Consider the following 16,611-nt stretch of genomic DNA (forward strand, 5'->3'; position numbering starts at 1 on the left):
GTTGATTTCCAGATTCAGCTCTGTGCAGCTGCTTGGAGATCTCCTCTTCCATATCTCTGGTGTGACAGGAAAGATGACCACAGAGACAGCCTCGGAGGATGACAACTTTGGAACAGCTGCATCTAATAAAGTTTGTATTTTTTATTTATTTATTTTATATTAACATATTTCAAGAAATAATGTGTACATTTTATAGAAACCACATTTGTGCAGTGTGTCACCGTGCTCGTCATTATTTGCTGCAGGGGCTGCAGGAGCTCCAGTTCGAGGACCTCCTGTCCCGTTCGCGTGTGCACATGTAAACAAAGAAAAGAAAAAAAAAACTTTCTCTTCCCTCAAACTCTGTCATCATTGTGTTATAAACTAGTCACCATTTGTTTTATTATACATGTGTGTAGTTAATAGAATTATCTTCACAGACGATTAGTTCACGCACGCACGTGAAAAAAAAACTGGCTGCCGCTGCGGTTCCTCGCTCTCTCTCCCCTCAAACTCCATCATAATTGTGTTATAAACCAGTCACCATTTATTTTATTATACATCTGTGTAGTTAATAAATAAAATAATCTTCACAGACGATTCGTTCGTGCGCGCATGTGGGGGGGAAAAAAACAAACAAAAAAAACTGTCTGCCGCTGCTGGCTGCTCTCCTCTCAAACTCCTCCGCAGAGAGGAATAGTCTGACAACATCAGAGGAGGAGTTTTAAGGTTGATATAAGACTGACTTTTGGTTGTTCAGTAACTTTTTTTTGGTGCAAGTAATTTTTTTGTTACTAGCACCAGTGCAAGTAGGTTAAAAAATGTTTTTGACCGCTGGTTTATCAGTAGGCCCCCTTCCTCATGCCGGCATGTTAATCCTCCCAAGCCTGTCTGTGTGCCAGGTTGTATTACAACAAAGTGAAAGTATATGAGAGATGTCGAACTCAGGTTGGGACCCGAGCTTTCACACACGCTGCGCTACATATGTGGAACTCTCTACCCAGTGACATTAAAACCCTAAATTTGGACAATTTTAAGAGACATTTAAAGTTATATTATTTTAAACAAGCATTTTAAGCTAATATTATATTTTATCATTTTAGTTATGTATGTGATTTAATTTTATTTTTATTTTATTGTAAGTGCATTGAGATGTTTATTATTATGCACTAAACAAACAAAATGTTAATATGTGCATTGAAAACAGCCAAATCTCCCCACTGTAAGACACAATACCCATATTAAAGTCATAATAAGTCATTAGCATAAAGAATGTAGAATGCAATAGTGATCTCTATAGTCCTATTCAAAAATCATCCTGATAGGGTGAAATTGGAGAACCCTCATGCATATATAGAAGAATATGACTTACCCTTCGAGAATACCATCCTGAAATATGAGTGATGTCATTATCCAACCAGGTATACTGTGGTATGTAAATGTTTGGGCACCCCTCATGATTTCCAATGAAGTTTATAGGATTTACAGAAAGTGTGCAATAATTCTTTAATCAAAATTAGGCAGGTGCATAAATTGGGCATCCCAACAGAAAAAATACATCAATATTTAGTACAAAAAACAACAACTTCTAAACGCTTCCTATAGCTTCCAGTGAGAGTCTGGATTCTAGTTGAAGGTATTTTGGACTGTTCTTCTTTACAAAACATCTCAGGTTTGTTGGTTTCCGAGCATGGACAGCCCACTTAAAATCACAACACAGATTTTCAGTAATATTCAGGTCTGGAGACTGAGATGGCCATTCGGAACGTTGTACTTGTTCCTGTGTACGAATGCCTTAGATTTTCAGCAGTGTTTAGGGTTGTTGTCTTGTTGAAAGATCCAGCCCCGGCGCAACTTCAACTTTGATACTGATTCATGAACATTGTTCTCAAGAACCTCCTGATATTGACTGGAATCCATGTGACCCTCAACTTTAACAAGATTCCCAGTACCTGCACTGGCCACACAGCCACCACACAGCATGATGGAACCACCTCCAAATTTTACTGTAGGTAGAAAGAGTTTTTCTTGGATTGCTGTGTTCTTTTTCAGCCATGCATACCGCCCCTTGTTATGCCCAAATAACTCAATTTTAGATTCATCAGCCACAGCACCTTATTTCAGAATGAAGCTGGCTTGTCCAAATGTGCTTTAGCATACCTCATTACTCTGCATTACAGCATCATACAGCATCTCTTTGTGCAGAGTGTGCTGTATAGTTGAACGATGCACAGAGACACTATCTGCAGCAAGATCATGTTGTAGGTCTTTGGAGCAGGTCTGTGAGTTGACTGTGACTGTTCTCACCATCCTTCGCTTCACTTTATCTGAGATATTTCTTGGCCTGCCACTTCAGGCCTTAACTAGTACTGTGCCTGTGGTCTTCCATTTCTTCACTATGGTCCTCACAGTGGACACTGACAGCTGAAATCTCTGAGATAGCTTTTTGTATCCTTCCCCTAAACCATGATGTTGAACAATCTTTGTTTTCAGGTCATTTGAGAGTTGTTTAGAGGCTCCCATGTTGCCACCCATTAAAAGAGATGCAACGAGGAGAAACATTTGTAAATAGCCACCTTAAATACCCTTTCTCATGATTGGATTCACCTGTGTAAGGAGGTCAAGGGTCAGTGAGCTTACCAAACCAATTTTGTGTTCCAATAATTAGTGCTAAATGTATTCAATAAAATGACAAGGGTGCCCAAATTTATGCACCTGCCTAATTTTGTTTAAATAATTATTGCACACTTTCTGTAAATACTAGAAACTTCATTTCACTTCTCAAATATCAGTGTGTTCATCTGATATATGATATATTTAACTGAAATTTCTGATCCAGACAACCAGTGATTTATAAAGGGAAATCATGAAATTATCAGGGGTGCCCAAACATTTGCATACAACTGTACAATTTGCAAGGACTCTGCAATTATCTTGTGGATTTGGGTGGCCCTGAAAAGGGCAGTTGTGGGGTTTGGAATGAGCTCCAAAATGACAACTGGATCAGTCGGCATCCTTCTCTCCAGCACCACTCCTGGCCGTGAGCCTCTGCTCAGATAGTTTATGTTCTTTGTTTTTGTGGAATAACCTGAAGCACGGATCAATACACAGTCCAACATTACATTGAACATTGTCATGTTGATTTTTGGCCCTTCCCCTGTGAACTGGAATGTATTTGCTGGTCCAAAATGCCACTTGTCCAGTTTACATCTCTGAAGGCTCCAATTTGTCATCTTCCAGGTCATCTGACTCGAAACCCAGGAACTCATCATCAGAATCTTCTGTCATAATGATTTCCCTGAATAAGTCCCTATTCTCTAGTTCTACTTTGTCAAGTATGCTATCTACATCAACAACAGTATTTGCAGTCAGCGGCATGATTCAATCGCTTTCTCTGTTGTCACGCAGGCGGTCGAACAACCCCCTATATTGAGGGAGAGACTTGTCTAACCAATGCAAAACCAGCATTAGACCTAGAAGTCTGACGTGCGCTTGAGGGTCAGGCTTCAACTAATCCTTGAGGTTCTTTTGTCATAATGCTGGTTCTGAGGGTCCCAACGCTAAATATAGCGGACCGGGGGCCAATGAAAGTTTCTCCGGGGAGCGATATTTAGAAGACCGGCAGAGAGTGTAATGCAGAGTGATCCACTATATATCCACGACTGGCAGTACTAGAATTAACACCTGTACCCACCTGACTCATCATAAGAACCAATCTGCACCACCTGACCTGCAAAAATATGCGCCGATTAAGTACCCAAATCTGATCTGTGAGGGGTTGGGAGAGCCGTTGGGTCTGTGTTGTGATGATAGCCATACCACAGAGGTAGAATATATTCTTATTTAATGCACATTTTACAATGTATGGACACTTTGGTACAAACAAGGATTTGAGGGAACGAACGAAAGGTACACCAGCAAAGAGAGGAAATTCCTGTCACTGAAAAGTAAATTGAAGAACACAGAAGAATGTTCTAACTGAAGAACAACACAACCAGGAACCACAAAACAAGTATCAAAATAAACCACACGTGACACGGGAATTTTTTTTTTTCCTGTGTGATTGGTTGCCTGCCTTGAAAAGGCACTGCAGTGCTGTCACAATGCCTTGAAATGCCGTGTGCAAATGCTTCAAGCAAAAGTGGATTGCTCTGAAAAAAAAAACACTGGGTGGTTTTTTTTTCTTCTTCTTCTTCTTCTTCTTCTTCTTCTTCACTGGCTGCATGTGGCTGCATATGTTCGTACTCATGGAGACCAATTGAAAGAAAGATGCTGCCGCTCAGAAAAAAGCACTATATGGACACAGTGCTTGAGTGGGAACTCTGCCTTGCTTTTTGACCCACCCATCCACACCTGCAGGATTTTTTGACAAATCTTACAGCACCCACCCGTTCCGTGGGCACCTGCTGATTACAGAGTAACCTGCGTGTGACTAGTAGCTCGGATATGGCTCAGTGCTTGAATGGTTACCCATTTAACCTTGACCTTTAATAATGGAGTAAATCAGTACGGCCCCTAATTGTGGAATCATGGTACAGGGCTTAAACCAAAGTAAAGCCACCAGTAACATGTACTTGACATTTTAAGGTTGTTTTGTAAAAATGATCTTGAAAGAGCAGCTTTTCATAGCACTCTTCCTTATGCAGCTTTGTTGTTGGTGCCTGTAATAACATTTTGAACTATATTTCAGAAATGCAGATTTGACCTGTCTCTCTTACCCTGGCCTTTGCCGATGGCAGTTTGTGCTCGCTGCTTTCCTGTCAGCCTAACTTAGTCCTGGTTATTACTCTTGATGTTTATGGGTCATACTGATATTTGAGTGGTTGCTAAGGTTCACTCTTTCTCTTTTAGGCCATTATTGCAGCTCTTGGCGCTGAACGGCGTAATCGTGTGCTCTCGGGCCTCTACATGGGTCGTTCTGACACCCAGCTGGTGGTCCGGCAGGCTTCCCTACACGTCTGGAAAATTGTTGTGTCAAACACCCCCCGAACTCTACGAGAAATCCTCCCAACCCTGTTTACCCTGCTGCTCGGCTTCTTGGCCTCCACATGCCCTGACAAAAGAACGGTACGAGTTTTTGTGTGAATTTGTGTCGTCTGTATTTTAAACCCCCGTTTACAAAAACCAAAGAACAACCCACGTTTTCCCAGGTTTACATCCTGCATAGTCTTTGCAGTGAATGTAGCATGTCTGTGCTGAACGGTTGCTGCTGTTTCAGATTGCTGCCAGGACGTTGGGTGATCTGGTTAGGAAGCTGGGAGAGAAGATTCTGCCAGAGATCATTCCCATCTTGGAGGAGGGGCTGCGCTCTGACAAAAGTGATGAGCGACAAGGCGTCTGCATCGGTCTCAGCGAGATCATGAAGTCCACTAGTAAAGATGCGGTCAGTCACACAGACACTCCAAAAACATGCAGTGCTGCAGCTAAGGGCCCTGTCACACCTTGACAATTTAGCCAGCATATGCCAACATATGAAAAATGCCCCGAATGCGCTAGATACATTGACCAAGTTTTGCAGCTGTCACACCTTCATGATTTAGCCAGCATGTGCTGACAGCTACATTTCCACCAAGTGGTCCGGGTCGGTAATGCATGGTATTGTATTGGTATCGGAACACTTAAAAGGGACCTCTTGTAAAATTTTTTGCATAATAGTGCCATTCTAAGTGTTAAAGTAATTTTTAAATTTTTGGTTTTCAAAATTCAGGTTTTTTCAAAATTCACATTTTCTATAAATAATTGTTACATTAAACAAATTCGCTAAAAATAAATAGCTGCTAGAGGTGCTGTATTCAAACCAGAAGTGTGATGTGAACGTGAGGGGTAATGTGTTTACAACACAGTAAGAAGCCAAAAGCTCTGCACCTCTTTCACTTCTTACACGGACGCCAAACAGTCATTTAACATTTTTTAGATTTTTTTTTTTTTGTCTTGGTGGGTCATCGGATTTATTTTCATCACAGGAAGAGTCGACTGATGGCTGTGACAAACACTGACATGACATTAATGAATGAGGCGCTGTGACTCTTAGGCAGTGGAGGGCACAGCTAACCAAAAAGTTAGCTTCGATAACCACTAATCCACGAACTGAAAAGTTAACTTTTATCACGATAAACCACTAAAATATTTAGCAGCAGCTACAGCTAACTGCTAATTAACAGTATTGACTCCAGTGTTGTATGCATATTGACCTATCTACTTGATGAGTCAAAATGCATGGAACACTGCCATCTACTGGATGGCATTGTGAATAGTGTCTGACCAAATATCACATGGTCGCTATTTGTTGCACTAAAATCGCACTTAAACTGAATTTTCAGTTTTGCAAATGCCTTTTTTTACAAATGAAAAAAATGACATATTTACAAATACACATTTATTTGTAAAAACCAACACACACGTTACAGTAATTTGTGTGTTGGTTTTTACAAATAAATAAGTCAACCAACCAGTGATGGGCAGAGGCTTTTGTTCCCATAATGCCTTTTGGTACCTGCGTGTGTTGATGTTCAAACCTTCAGAATTAGCGCATTATTTTAAAATGAAAAGATATGTGTTATATGCTCTCCCTCTAGCTGCCACCTTATCGTGGTGGGGGAGTTTGCGTACCCGGATGATCCTAGGAGCTATGTTGTCGGGGGCTTTGTGCTCCCTGTAGGGTCTCCCAAGGCAAACAGGTCCTAGGTGACGGGTCAGACTAAGGGCAGTTCAGAACCTCCATGACCTGTAAAAGATCAAGGACCGTGACGTCGCCTGGTATGGCGGAGCCGGGGTCCCACCCTGGAGCCAGGCCTGGGGTTGGGGCTCGCGTGCGAGTGCCTGGTGGTCGGGCCTTAGCCCATGGGGCCCAGCCGGGCTCAGCCCGAAAGAGTGACGTGGGCCCGCCCTCCTGTGGGTTCACCACCTGCAGAGGGGGCCATGGGGGTCGGGTGCAGAGAGGATTGGGTGGCGGTCGAAGGCAGGTGGCCCGGCGGCCCGGTCCATGCTCACAGCCCCTGGCTGTTGGGACGTGGAATGTCACCTCGCTAGGGGGGAAGGAGCCTGAGCTTGTGCGGGAGGTTGAGAGATACTGACTAGAGATAGTCGGGCTTACCTCCATGCACAGCTTGGGCTCTGGTACTCAACTCCTGGAGCGGGGCTGGACGCTTCATTTTTCTGCCATCGCCCACGGGAGAGGCGGAGAGCTGGGGTCGCATTGTTTATTGCTTCCCAGCTCAGTTGCCAAGTGTTGGAGTTCACTCCGGTGAACGAGAGGGTCGCGTCCCTACGCCTTCGGGTCGGGGACAGGTCTCTCACCATTGTCTCGGCCTACGGGCCGAGCAGCAGTGCAGAGTACCCGACCTTCCTGGAGTCCCTGGGAGGGGTACTAGATAGCGCTCCACCTGGGGACTCCATTGTTCTCCTGGGGGATTTCAACGCCCACGTGGGCGGCGACAGTGAGACCTGGAGGGGGGTGATCGGGAAGCACGGCCTCCCCGATCTGAACCCGAGTGGTGTTCAGATGTTGGACTTCTGTGCTAGTCACAGTTTGTCCATCACGAACACCATGTTCGAGCACAAGGGTGTCCATAAGTGCACGTGGCACCAGGACACTCTGAGCCGGAGGTCGATGATCGACTTTGTAGTCGTATCATCTGATCTTTGGCCACGTGTCTCGGACACTCGAGTGAAGAGAAGGGCAGAGCTGTCGACTGATCATCACCTGGTGGTGAGTTGGATCCGCTGGGAGGGTAGGAAGCCGGTCAGACCTGGCAGGCCCAAACGTATCGTGAGGGTCTGCTGGGAACGACTGGCGGAACCCTCTGTCACCGAGGTCTTCAACTCCCACCTCCGGGAGAGCTTCTCCCAGATCCCGGGGGAGGTTGGAGACATGGAGTCTGAGTGGACCATGTTCTCCACCTCCATTGTCGATGTGGCTGCTCGTAGCTGTGGTCGCAAGGTCTCTGGTGCCTGTTGCGGCGGCAATCCCCGAACCCGGTGGTGGACAGCGGAAGTAAGGGATGCCGTCAAGCTGAAGGAGTCCTACTTATCTTTGTTGGTAGGTGGGACCCCAGAGGCAGCTGACAGGTACCGGCAGGCCAAGCGTGCCGCAGCCCATGCGGTCGCAGAGGCAAAAACTCAGGTCTGGGAGGAGTTCGGGGAGGCTATGGAGGAGGACTGTCAGTCGGCCTCGAAGATATTCTGGCAAGCCGTCCGACGCCTCAGGAGGCGGAAGCAGCTCTCCACCAGCACTGTTTACGGTGCGGGTGGGGAGATGTTGACCCTGACTGGGGATGTTGTCGGGCGGTGGAAGGAGTACTTCGAGGATCTCCTCAATCCCATCGTCACGTCTTCCGAAGAGGAAGCAGAGACTGGGGACTCGGAGGCGGACTCATCCATTACCCAGGCCGATGAAATCCGTCCTCAGTACCTTAAGTCTCTGGATGTTGTGGGGCTGTCTTGGCTGACACGCCTCTGCAACATCGCGTGGCGATCGGGGACAGTGCCTCTGGATTGGCAGACCGGGGTGGTGGTCCCTCTGATTAAGAAGGGGGACCGGAGGGTGTGTTCCAACTATAGGGGGATCACACTCCTCAGCCTCCCCGGTAAGGTCTATTCCAGAGTACTGGAGAGGAGATTCGACCGATGGTCGAACCTCGGATCAGGAGGAGCAGTGTGGTTTTCGTCCTGGTCGGGGCACACTGGACCAGCTCTACACGCTCCATCGGGTGCTCGAGGGTTCATGGGAGTTTGCCCAACAAGTCCACGTGTTTTGTGGATCTGGAGAAGGCATTCGACCGTGTCCCTCGGGGCACCTGTGGGGAGTGCTCCGAGAGTACGGGGTCCGGGGTCCTTTGCTAAGGGCTATCCGGTCCCTGTACGACCGCAGCAGGAGCTTGGTTCGCATTGCCGGTAGTAAGTCAAACCTGTTTCCAGTGCACGTTGGCCTCTGCCAGGGCTGCCCTTTGTCACTGGTTTTGTTCATTATTTTTATGGACAGAATTTCTAGGCGCAGCCAGGGTGTAGTGGGGGTCTGGTTTGGGAACCACAGAATCTCGTCTCTGCTGTTTGCGGACGATGTGGTTCTGTTGGCTTCGTCAAATCAGGACCTTCAGCGTGCACTGGGGCGGTTTGCAGCCGAATGTTAAGCGTCCGAGATGGAAATCAGCACCTCCAAATCCGAGGCCATGGTTCTCGACCGGAAAAAGGTGCTTTGCCCTCTTTAGGTCGGTGGAGTGTCCTTGCCTCAAGTGGAGGAGTTTAAGTATCTCGGGGTCTTGTTCACGAGTGAGGGACGGATGGAGCATGAGATTGATAGACGGATCGGTGCAGCGTCTGCAGTGATGCGGTCGCTGTATCGTACCATCGTGGTGAAGAGAGAGCTGAGTAGGGGGGCAAAACTCTCGATTTACCGATCGATCTACGTTCCGATTCTCACCTATGGTCATGAGATTTGGCTCATGACCGAAAGAACGAGATCGTGAGTACAAGCGGCTGAGATGAGTTTCCTCCACAGGGTGGCTGGGCGCTCCCTTAGAGATAGGGTGAGGAGCTCGGAGTCGAGCCGCTGCTCCTCCACGTCGAAAGGAGTCAGTTGAGGTGGCTCAGGCATCTTTTCCGGATGCCCCCTGGACGCCTCGCTGGAGAGGTGTTCCGGGCACGTCCCACTGGGAGGAGGCCCCGGGGAAGACCCAGGACACGCTGGAGGGACTACATCTCTCAACTGCTTAGGAACGCCTTGGGGTTCCCCCGGGGAGGAGCTGGGGGAGGTGTGTGTGGATCAGGAGGTCTGGGCGGCTTTGCTTGAGCCTGCTGCCCCGACGACCCAGTCCGGATAAAGCGGAAGAAATGGATGGATGGATGGATGGTATGTGTTATATTTTCACATTGTAAAATGACAGGAGTTGACATTAATGCTAGATAAAGTATCTGGGATTAATTTGGTTTATAAATCCTGAGGTAAGAGTTGAGCTCAGCTCCTCCAGCTGCCTGACTACTGCAAAACACATAGCAGACAGAGAACACACATGTATGATTTTAGGGTTTACAAATGTTTTTGACTGTTGGGCTTTACTAACCATGCCAGCAAAAAAGTGTTAGCGGACTAAAAGTTAGAGGAACTAAATTTAGCAGAAGCTAATCGGTCTGCTGATGGTTTTTGAAGTTATCTGAAAAGCTAATCCGCTAACCAAAAAAGTTAGCGGATTAGCAGATTAGCAGAACTGCTCTTATGTCATTGTCCAAAATGTCAAAGAACCAGATGTTTAAACATTTGGATCTTCAGCAGTATACAGAAACTGTTCTTTTCTATATTAACACCTGCATAGAGATCGGAGCTGCTAAGTAACGCATCCGGGTCTTCGCGGACACTCTGTCTGTACTGACAACACGTCAGTCTGATATTTCCCTGTACAGACCTCACGTTCGGTTAATAATGTTTTAATATTTGAATTTATGTCCTGTTTCCAGGGCTCTTGTTGGCTGTGGCTCACCCCTCATTTACACACTTACTGAAGTCAAATAATGTTGGGACTGCAGTGTCTTTCAACAACTTTTTTTTTTTGGTTACGACCCATTCTCAGTGGGACAAGTGAGGAATTGTGGGTAGCTGTCATGTTAGTGGCTGTGTCAGTAAGTGAGTGAGTCGTACTCTTTTTAGACAAACATATAACTGTTTGTGACAGTCATGCTGATCGCACCTGTACTTTGTGAAACTTTTGTCAGTCCGTCTTATCAGCATTCCCCCTCTTTTGCACACAGAATTCAATATGGATACATTAACCCTCTGGAGTCTTGGCTATTTTTGGCATTTTGATTACTTTTGGTTTTACCTTCATAATTGACCTTAAAAAACTGTTTACCTGGCCTTGTTTGGTGTCATTTTTTTCAGTATAATCTCACCTGTGTGACCTTAGTTTTTCTTTCATTCTGACATACAGCATTGAAACAGTGACCCTAAATTCACCCCAAAACCTAAAATTAGGATCAGAAAAAATTAGTTTTTTACTGTGCAAAACATGAAATAGGTTTAACAAACCTTTTCAATACTTAGAATGTAAATATAAATTGTGAATTTCAAAATATATGTAAAAATGTAATGTAAACAAAGTTATATACAACAATTCACATTAAAATGTAGGAAATGCTTCAGGCGTTTTTGTGGCTATTTACATGCAGTAAGATGCCACACAAATTTATATTTGTACCACTCAGAAAAACAATTCCTGTTCAATGCACACCAGAAGCTCCAGAAATTTGTACAGATGTTCCACCTCAATATCCATGTGTGTTTTTCCCTAATTCCTTGTTTTTGTAGCATTTTTATTGGTATTGGTACAGATTGTCCTGACTGTTAGTAGCCAAAAAAAAAAACAATAGAAAAAGGTGTTTTGGACTTTGGGCGGAGGAAGTCTCGACCTGAGATCCTGTGTTCTCCGCCCTGGAGCCTGCTTACTGCTGGGGCAGTGTGTGTCTCCACCCTGCTGTGTTCCAGGACTTGGCACTGGAACAGAAATGCATGAGTCCTGGATACGATGGAAAAAGAAGTGTGCGGTTCGGTCCACTGTGTAGATCTGTGCGCATAGATCGGTGAATCCACCTGCTCTTATTTGCCCAGACCAGAACAGTAAAGTCCACTTCATCATCAGATTGATCATGCTCTGGTTTAGACTCTGATGACGTGGTCCCCGCTTCGATCGTCTTCATGCAGTTCAAAAAAAAAAAAAGAGAGAGTGAGTGACTTGATGCGCTATTCCAGACACCTGATTATTTTGATGCACAACATAAATAAATAAAAATAAAACTACACCAAACACTAACTACACACGCTAAAACACTCCACCACACACACATTCAAACAGACACTCAGTGGAGCACATTGTGCGCTGCATCTGCTTAATTAGCTCATGTGACTTTTGACGAGGGTGCATCATTCAACTCCAGAGGGTTAAGGCGGGAGTTTGGTCATCACACACGTCATAAAATTTCTAACCAATCAGATGCGTTCTTTCTAATTTTTTATTTTATCAATTTATTAATGATCAAAAGCAATAAAACACATAAGAAGGGCAAGAAATGCATGTTTTATTATGTTTTTATCAGAAACAAATTATATTTAGGCTAGCTCTTCTTTCACTCTGGTTTGGTTTGCGTTTTTCACAGCCAACAGAACCTTTTTGTTTGGCAGGCAGAACACGCAGATATTGACAAGCACATCATCAAGCATGCGTACGCTGTCGCCTCTCCACTCCACATGAGGCCAAACAGATTAATTTAACATTTTTTAGTTTTACTTTATTTTTGTCTTGTTGGATCATGGGATTTATTTTGATCGTGTGTAGAATGCTGAAGAGTCGACTGATGTCTGTGATAAATGCTGACATGAATGAATGAGGCACTGTGACTCTTTCAACTTTTTTTTTTTTGACAGATATATTTATTAACTTTTTCACTTACTACAAAAAAAATATAGAAACAACACCTACAATAGAACATAAGGCACATCCATTAATACTCTAAAGCACACAATATTCCAAACTGGAAGAAGAAAAAGAAAAAAAAAAAGACCACATAAGCGACATGGTTTAATTGTTTTAGCAGATGCTTATCATGAGAGAAAACACCAGAAAAAAAAAAATTTAAGAAGGGGGGAGAAGCGGCAGACAGGCATATAATGTGTATTCACAGAAATAGCAGGCTACAGGGCTGCAGTAAAATCATCCCCTTCCAGTGCAATTTTATATTTGGCTTCAAGAAGACACATTATGACCATCTTTTTCTGAAACGTCCTAAGTGCTAAACTCCAAATATACACAGTTTAGGACACAGAGGAAGAAGTTCATTAGCTACTTTTCGATAGGACTGTAATAATCTCTTTCCAAAACTCTTGAATGGTGGAACATTCCCAAATACAATGATATAAACTACCTTTATGAGTACACCATTTGACACATGTATCAGGTGTATTAGGGTGAATACGATGTAGTACCTCAGGGGTAATGTACATTCTCATCAACCATTTTATACTGTAATAACTTGAACTGTGTATTTATTGTTTGAACCTGACACTGTAAACATATCTCCTTCCATTCTTCTACAGTAATTTCCTCGTTAATGGCCCAGTCACACGGTACTTAACGAAGGGTGACGAAGACCTGATGAAACAAGAAATCTGGACCTTGTTGACTGTCGTTGGCATCGTTTAACCTTTGCGCAGCCTCGTTCCTGCAGCGGGCGCTTTGTCAGGATTTTTAAACTGTTGAAAATTTTGAACGAAGGGCAACGAAAACCTCAATTCGTCTGTGTCTCGTTTTGCTGTCGTTCTTGACGTTTTTTTAAGCGTTTGTGTAGTTTTTGTAACGTTATTAATTTGACTTCGTTGGAGCAGCTGAACGAACGTGTTCACACAGCGCAGAAGCCGGTTTGTGAGCGCTGAGGCTGCTGCTGCGTTCCTGTACATCGGAAATTACAGGGCAAACAGCCTGCCTGCTTGGATTTTTTTGATCTGTGTGGGGGGGCAGCTTCAGTGGGCTCAGGTACTTTACATAGGCCAAAATTAATCTTTGTGTGGATATAATTAATTATTTTGCCACAAGCAACTGTTGAATTTGAAACAACAAAAACGTTGTGTAATTTCCGACGGTACTTGAATGCAGCATCAGCGGCAGCAGGAGCTCCTGCGTGCGCTTATTATTTTGTATTAAATATAACAATCTGAGTGTAGGAATGACAATCCAGTCCTTCTGTACATGTGGCAACAGGTAGATGAATCAAAATGATTATATAAAGAGCTGTTCTGGAAGGAAGAATTCACGTTGTGGATCAGTGATCAGCTGGTGGAATAACCGCACGAGTCAATGCGCGCGTTCACATGCACTGATTAATTTACTGTTCTGATATATTCAAACATCTTTTTGACAGTTTTCTGTTATAAATAAATATATATGGCTTAGAACATAATACTGTGATACAGCAGTGACCACGGCGCACTTTTTTTTTTTTTTTTTAATTGGAGGAAGATGGAGCGCGCAGCGTGTCAACAGACAGTGTGGATTCTGATAGTGATGGACATGATCCCTCTTTTGTTCTGGACGAGGAACCAGAGCAGATGGTCCACCGACGTGCACACAGATCTCCACAGATTCTGTTTGCAGTTTCTCCAGGACTCAGGTGCTATGAGCTCCATCCCAGCGCTGAGTGCTGGAGCAGACACACACTGCTCCAGCTGTGGCTCCAGGATTTGTTTCGTCGAGATCGTGAGCTTCCGTTTTGTTAATTTCCTCTTTTGTCCCTTTTGCGCTCTTGCTTCACAGACTGTTCGGTGATAAAAGGTCTTTCGTCCACCTTTTCTCAACGAATTGTGACTTTTTTACTTTTTCCCTTCGTTCAGGAATCATTGTGTGCCGTGTGACTGGGCCATAACATCTGCACACCATGCAATCCTTTTATCCTCTGAGGATTCTTTCCTTCTAGCTATAATGATTTGTTAAAATCTGGAGATGAGCCTTGCTGCTCCATAATGGTTCACCGCAGTCAATTCCAAAGAATTCTGAGTGGGAAGAGCTAGGGAATTTTGAGTCTTTGATATATAGTTTCTTATCTGAAGGAATTTGAAAAAGTGTTTTGAGTTGATATTAAACTTGTCCTTGATTTCATTGAAACTTAAAAGGATATCATTGTTGTATAGATCTGATACTTTACTGATACCTTTATCAAGTGGTGGGCACAGATAACCAAAAAATTAACTTCGATAACAGATAATCAGATAACTGAAAAGTTATCTTTGATAAAGATAAACAGATAACCGATGAATTCCAGTGTTGTCTCTGGTACATTTGCAACTACTAACAAGCTTAATTTGAGTTTTAACACCACGATCGCTTTTGGAAGCATAAAAAGCAACAAAAGACCCAAACAATGAGTCAGCATTTCTATGTTTGAACATGCTGCCCCCTGCTGGAAGCTACACAGCTACAGCACTGAAGCACCCTGAGAGCAGCCACAAAGCCAGAGTCTCTACCATTCACGATGTTCCGGTCAGGTGGAGGTCTTGAAAAATAAAGGCATCCTGACTTATGGTTTTGTGTGAATACTGATAGAATAACTCCATTAATGTCAATTCTGTCATCTGTACAGTTAAAGTATAACACATATCTTTTAATGTTGAATAATGCACTAATTCTGAGGTTTTGTAACAAACACAGACACATCGTAAAGGATTCTGGGTAAAAGTGCCTCTGCTAAACACTGATTGGTTCAGTCATTCATTATGTAAACCAGCACGTTACTGTGACGTGTGTCGTGTGTTGGTGTTTATAGATAAATGTGCTTTTGTAAAATATTCAATTTTTTATTTGTAAAAACAGGCATTTTTACGGACCCTGGAAGTATCATCGCAAAATGTTTTGCATGTGGAGAGAATGTGCGCTCATTTTATAATATTGTGCCGTGCGCAGGTTTTATGATGTTGTAAAATGTGCACTCAGTATTGTGTTGACACATAAATGTTGGCTTTACACTGTGCGAGCTTTGGCCCTTTTTCAGATGATTTTTCATTCGCGTGAGAATTTTTGGGACCGAGTTTCAGGTTAATCGCATGTCCTGCATCGTGTAGTGTACATGGAGTAACAAGCTGCGTTCAACATCTCACAACCACCTCCTGATCGCCGATCGTATGGTCGAATGAAAATCAAACCTGTTTGATATTATTCTGGTTGGCCGTCGTGAGGTTATCCTGCTGCTGAGGGGCTACAAGCATCCAACCGCTCGCACTGTGCATGTGCAAACACAGCAGAGCTGTCTTGTAATGTTTTTGTTGTTGTTTTGTTTTTAAACTTGTTAAAAAAAAAAAAAAAGAAGCCATTTGCAAAGCCAAAAAGTTGATTTGACAACACTGCCATCTACTGGTGCCCAGACACTTAGTACTTAGGGCGAATACTGCCATGAACACTACTGACTAGTAGATGGCAGTAGAGGCCTTGAAATCTTTCCAAAACAAAATTCCAGATAATCCGTGTCTGCTACATTTAAGATGCGTGGAATTTAACAAACGCAAATACAATAACGTCTATAAACCCAGAGAATATATTCACCAGAGTTTTAGGCACTAGAGTTTAATGCTGCTGTCCGTGGAGCCTGAACAGTGTCTGAACTGCATTTGTCCTGTCCTGAAAGTACTGACATTACCCTGTCCTACCCATAATGCACTGCTGGGCACAGCATGTGCTCACAAAACCTTAAAAATTAGCACATTACTTTAAAACTAAAACATATATCTGATATTTTCACTTTCTAAAACTTCAGACATGACGATAATTTTAAATAGCTTGTCCAAAATTAGTTTGGTTAAAATTTGAACCATAAGTTAAAAATGTATGCCTCTGGATGACTTGGGTGATATTGCCAGCGTATCAGTATGGTGTTAAAGAAAATATATATTTTTTTTTTGTGACCAATTCTTCTTTCCCTTCTTCAACTGATTTTAAGTTTTAAAAATGTTTGCTGCTGTTCAGCTTGGTTTACTACGTTGTCAGTCTAGAAGTTATCGGACGACAATTCATCGGAAGATAATTAGTCCGATAATGGTTTTTGAAGTTATCTAAAAAGATAATCCGATAATGAAAACATTATCTTCGATAATTATCTGTTATCGGA

At 43.5% G+C, this 16,611-nt stretch overlaps 1 protein-coding gene across 1 annotated transcript in view; it reads left to right on the forward strand.

Moving 5' to 3' along the window:
* The window catches only part of gcn1 (GCN1 activator of EIF2AK4), a 194,863-nt gene that overhangs the window by 115,684 nt on the left and 62,568 nt on the right, over window positions 1-16,611 (forward strand). The window contains 3 exon segments of the mRNA XM_034169713.1: window positions 13-130; window positions 4,831-5,046; window positions 5,198-5,362. Of these exon segments, the coding sequence (XP_034025604.1) occupies window positions 13-130; window positions 4,831-5,046; window positions 5,198-5,362 (499 nt within the window).

Source organism: Thalassophryne amazonica, chromosome 5, assembly GCF_902500255.1.
Source record: "Thalassophryne amazonica chromosome 5, fThaAma1.1, whole genome shotgun sequence".
In the NCBI taxonomy this organism is placed as follows: Eukaryota; Metazoa; Chordata; class Actinopteri; order Batrachoidiformes; family Batrachoididae; genus Thalassophryne; species Thalassophryne amazonica.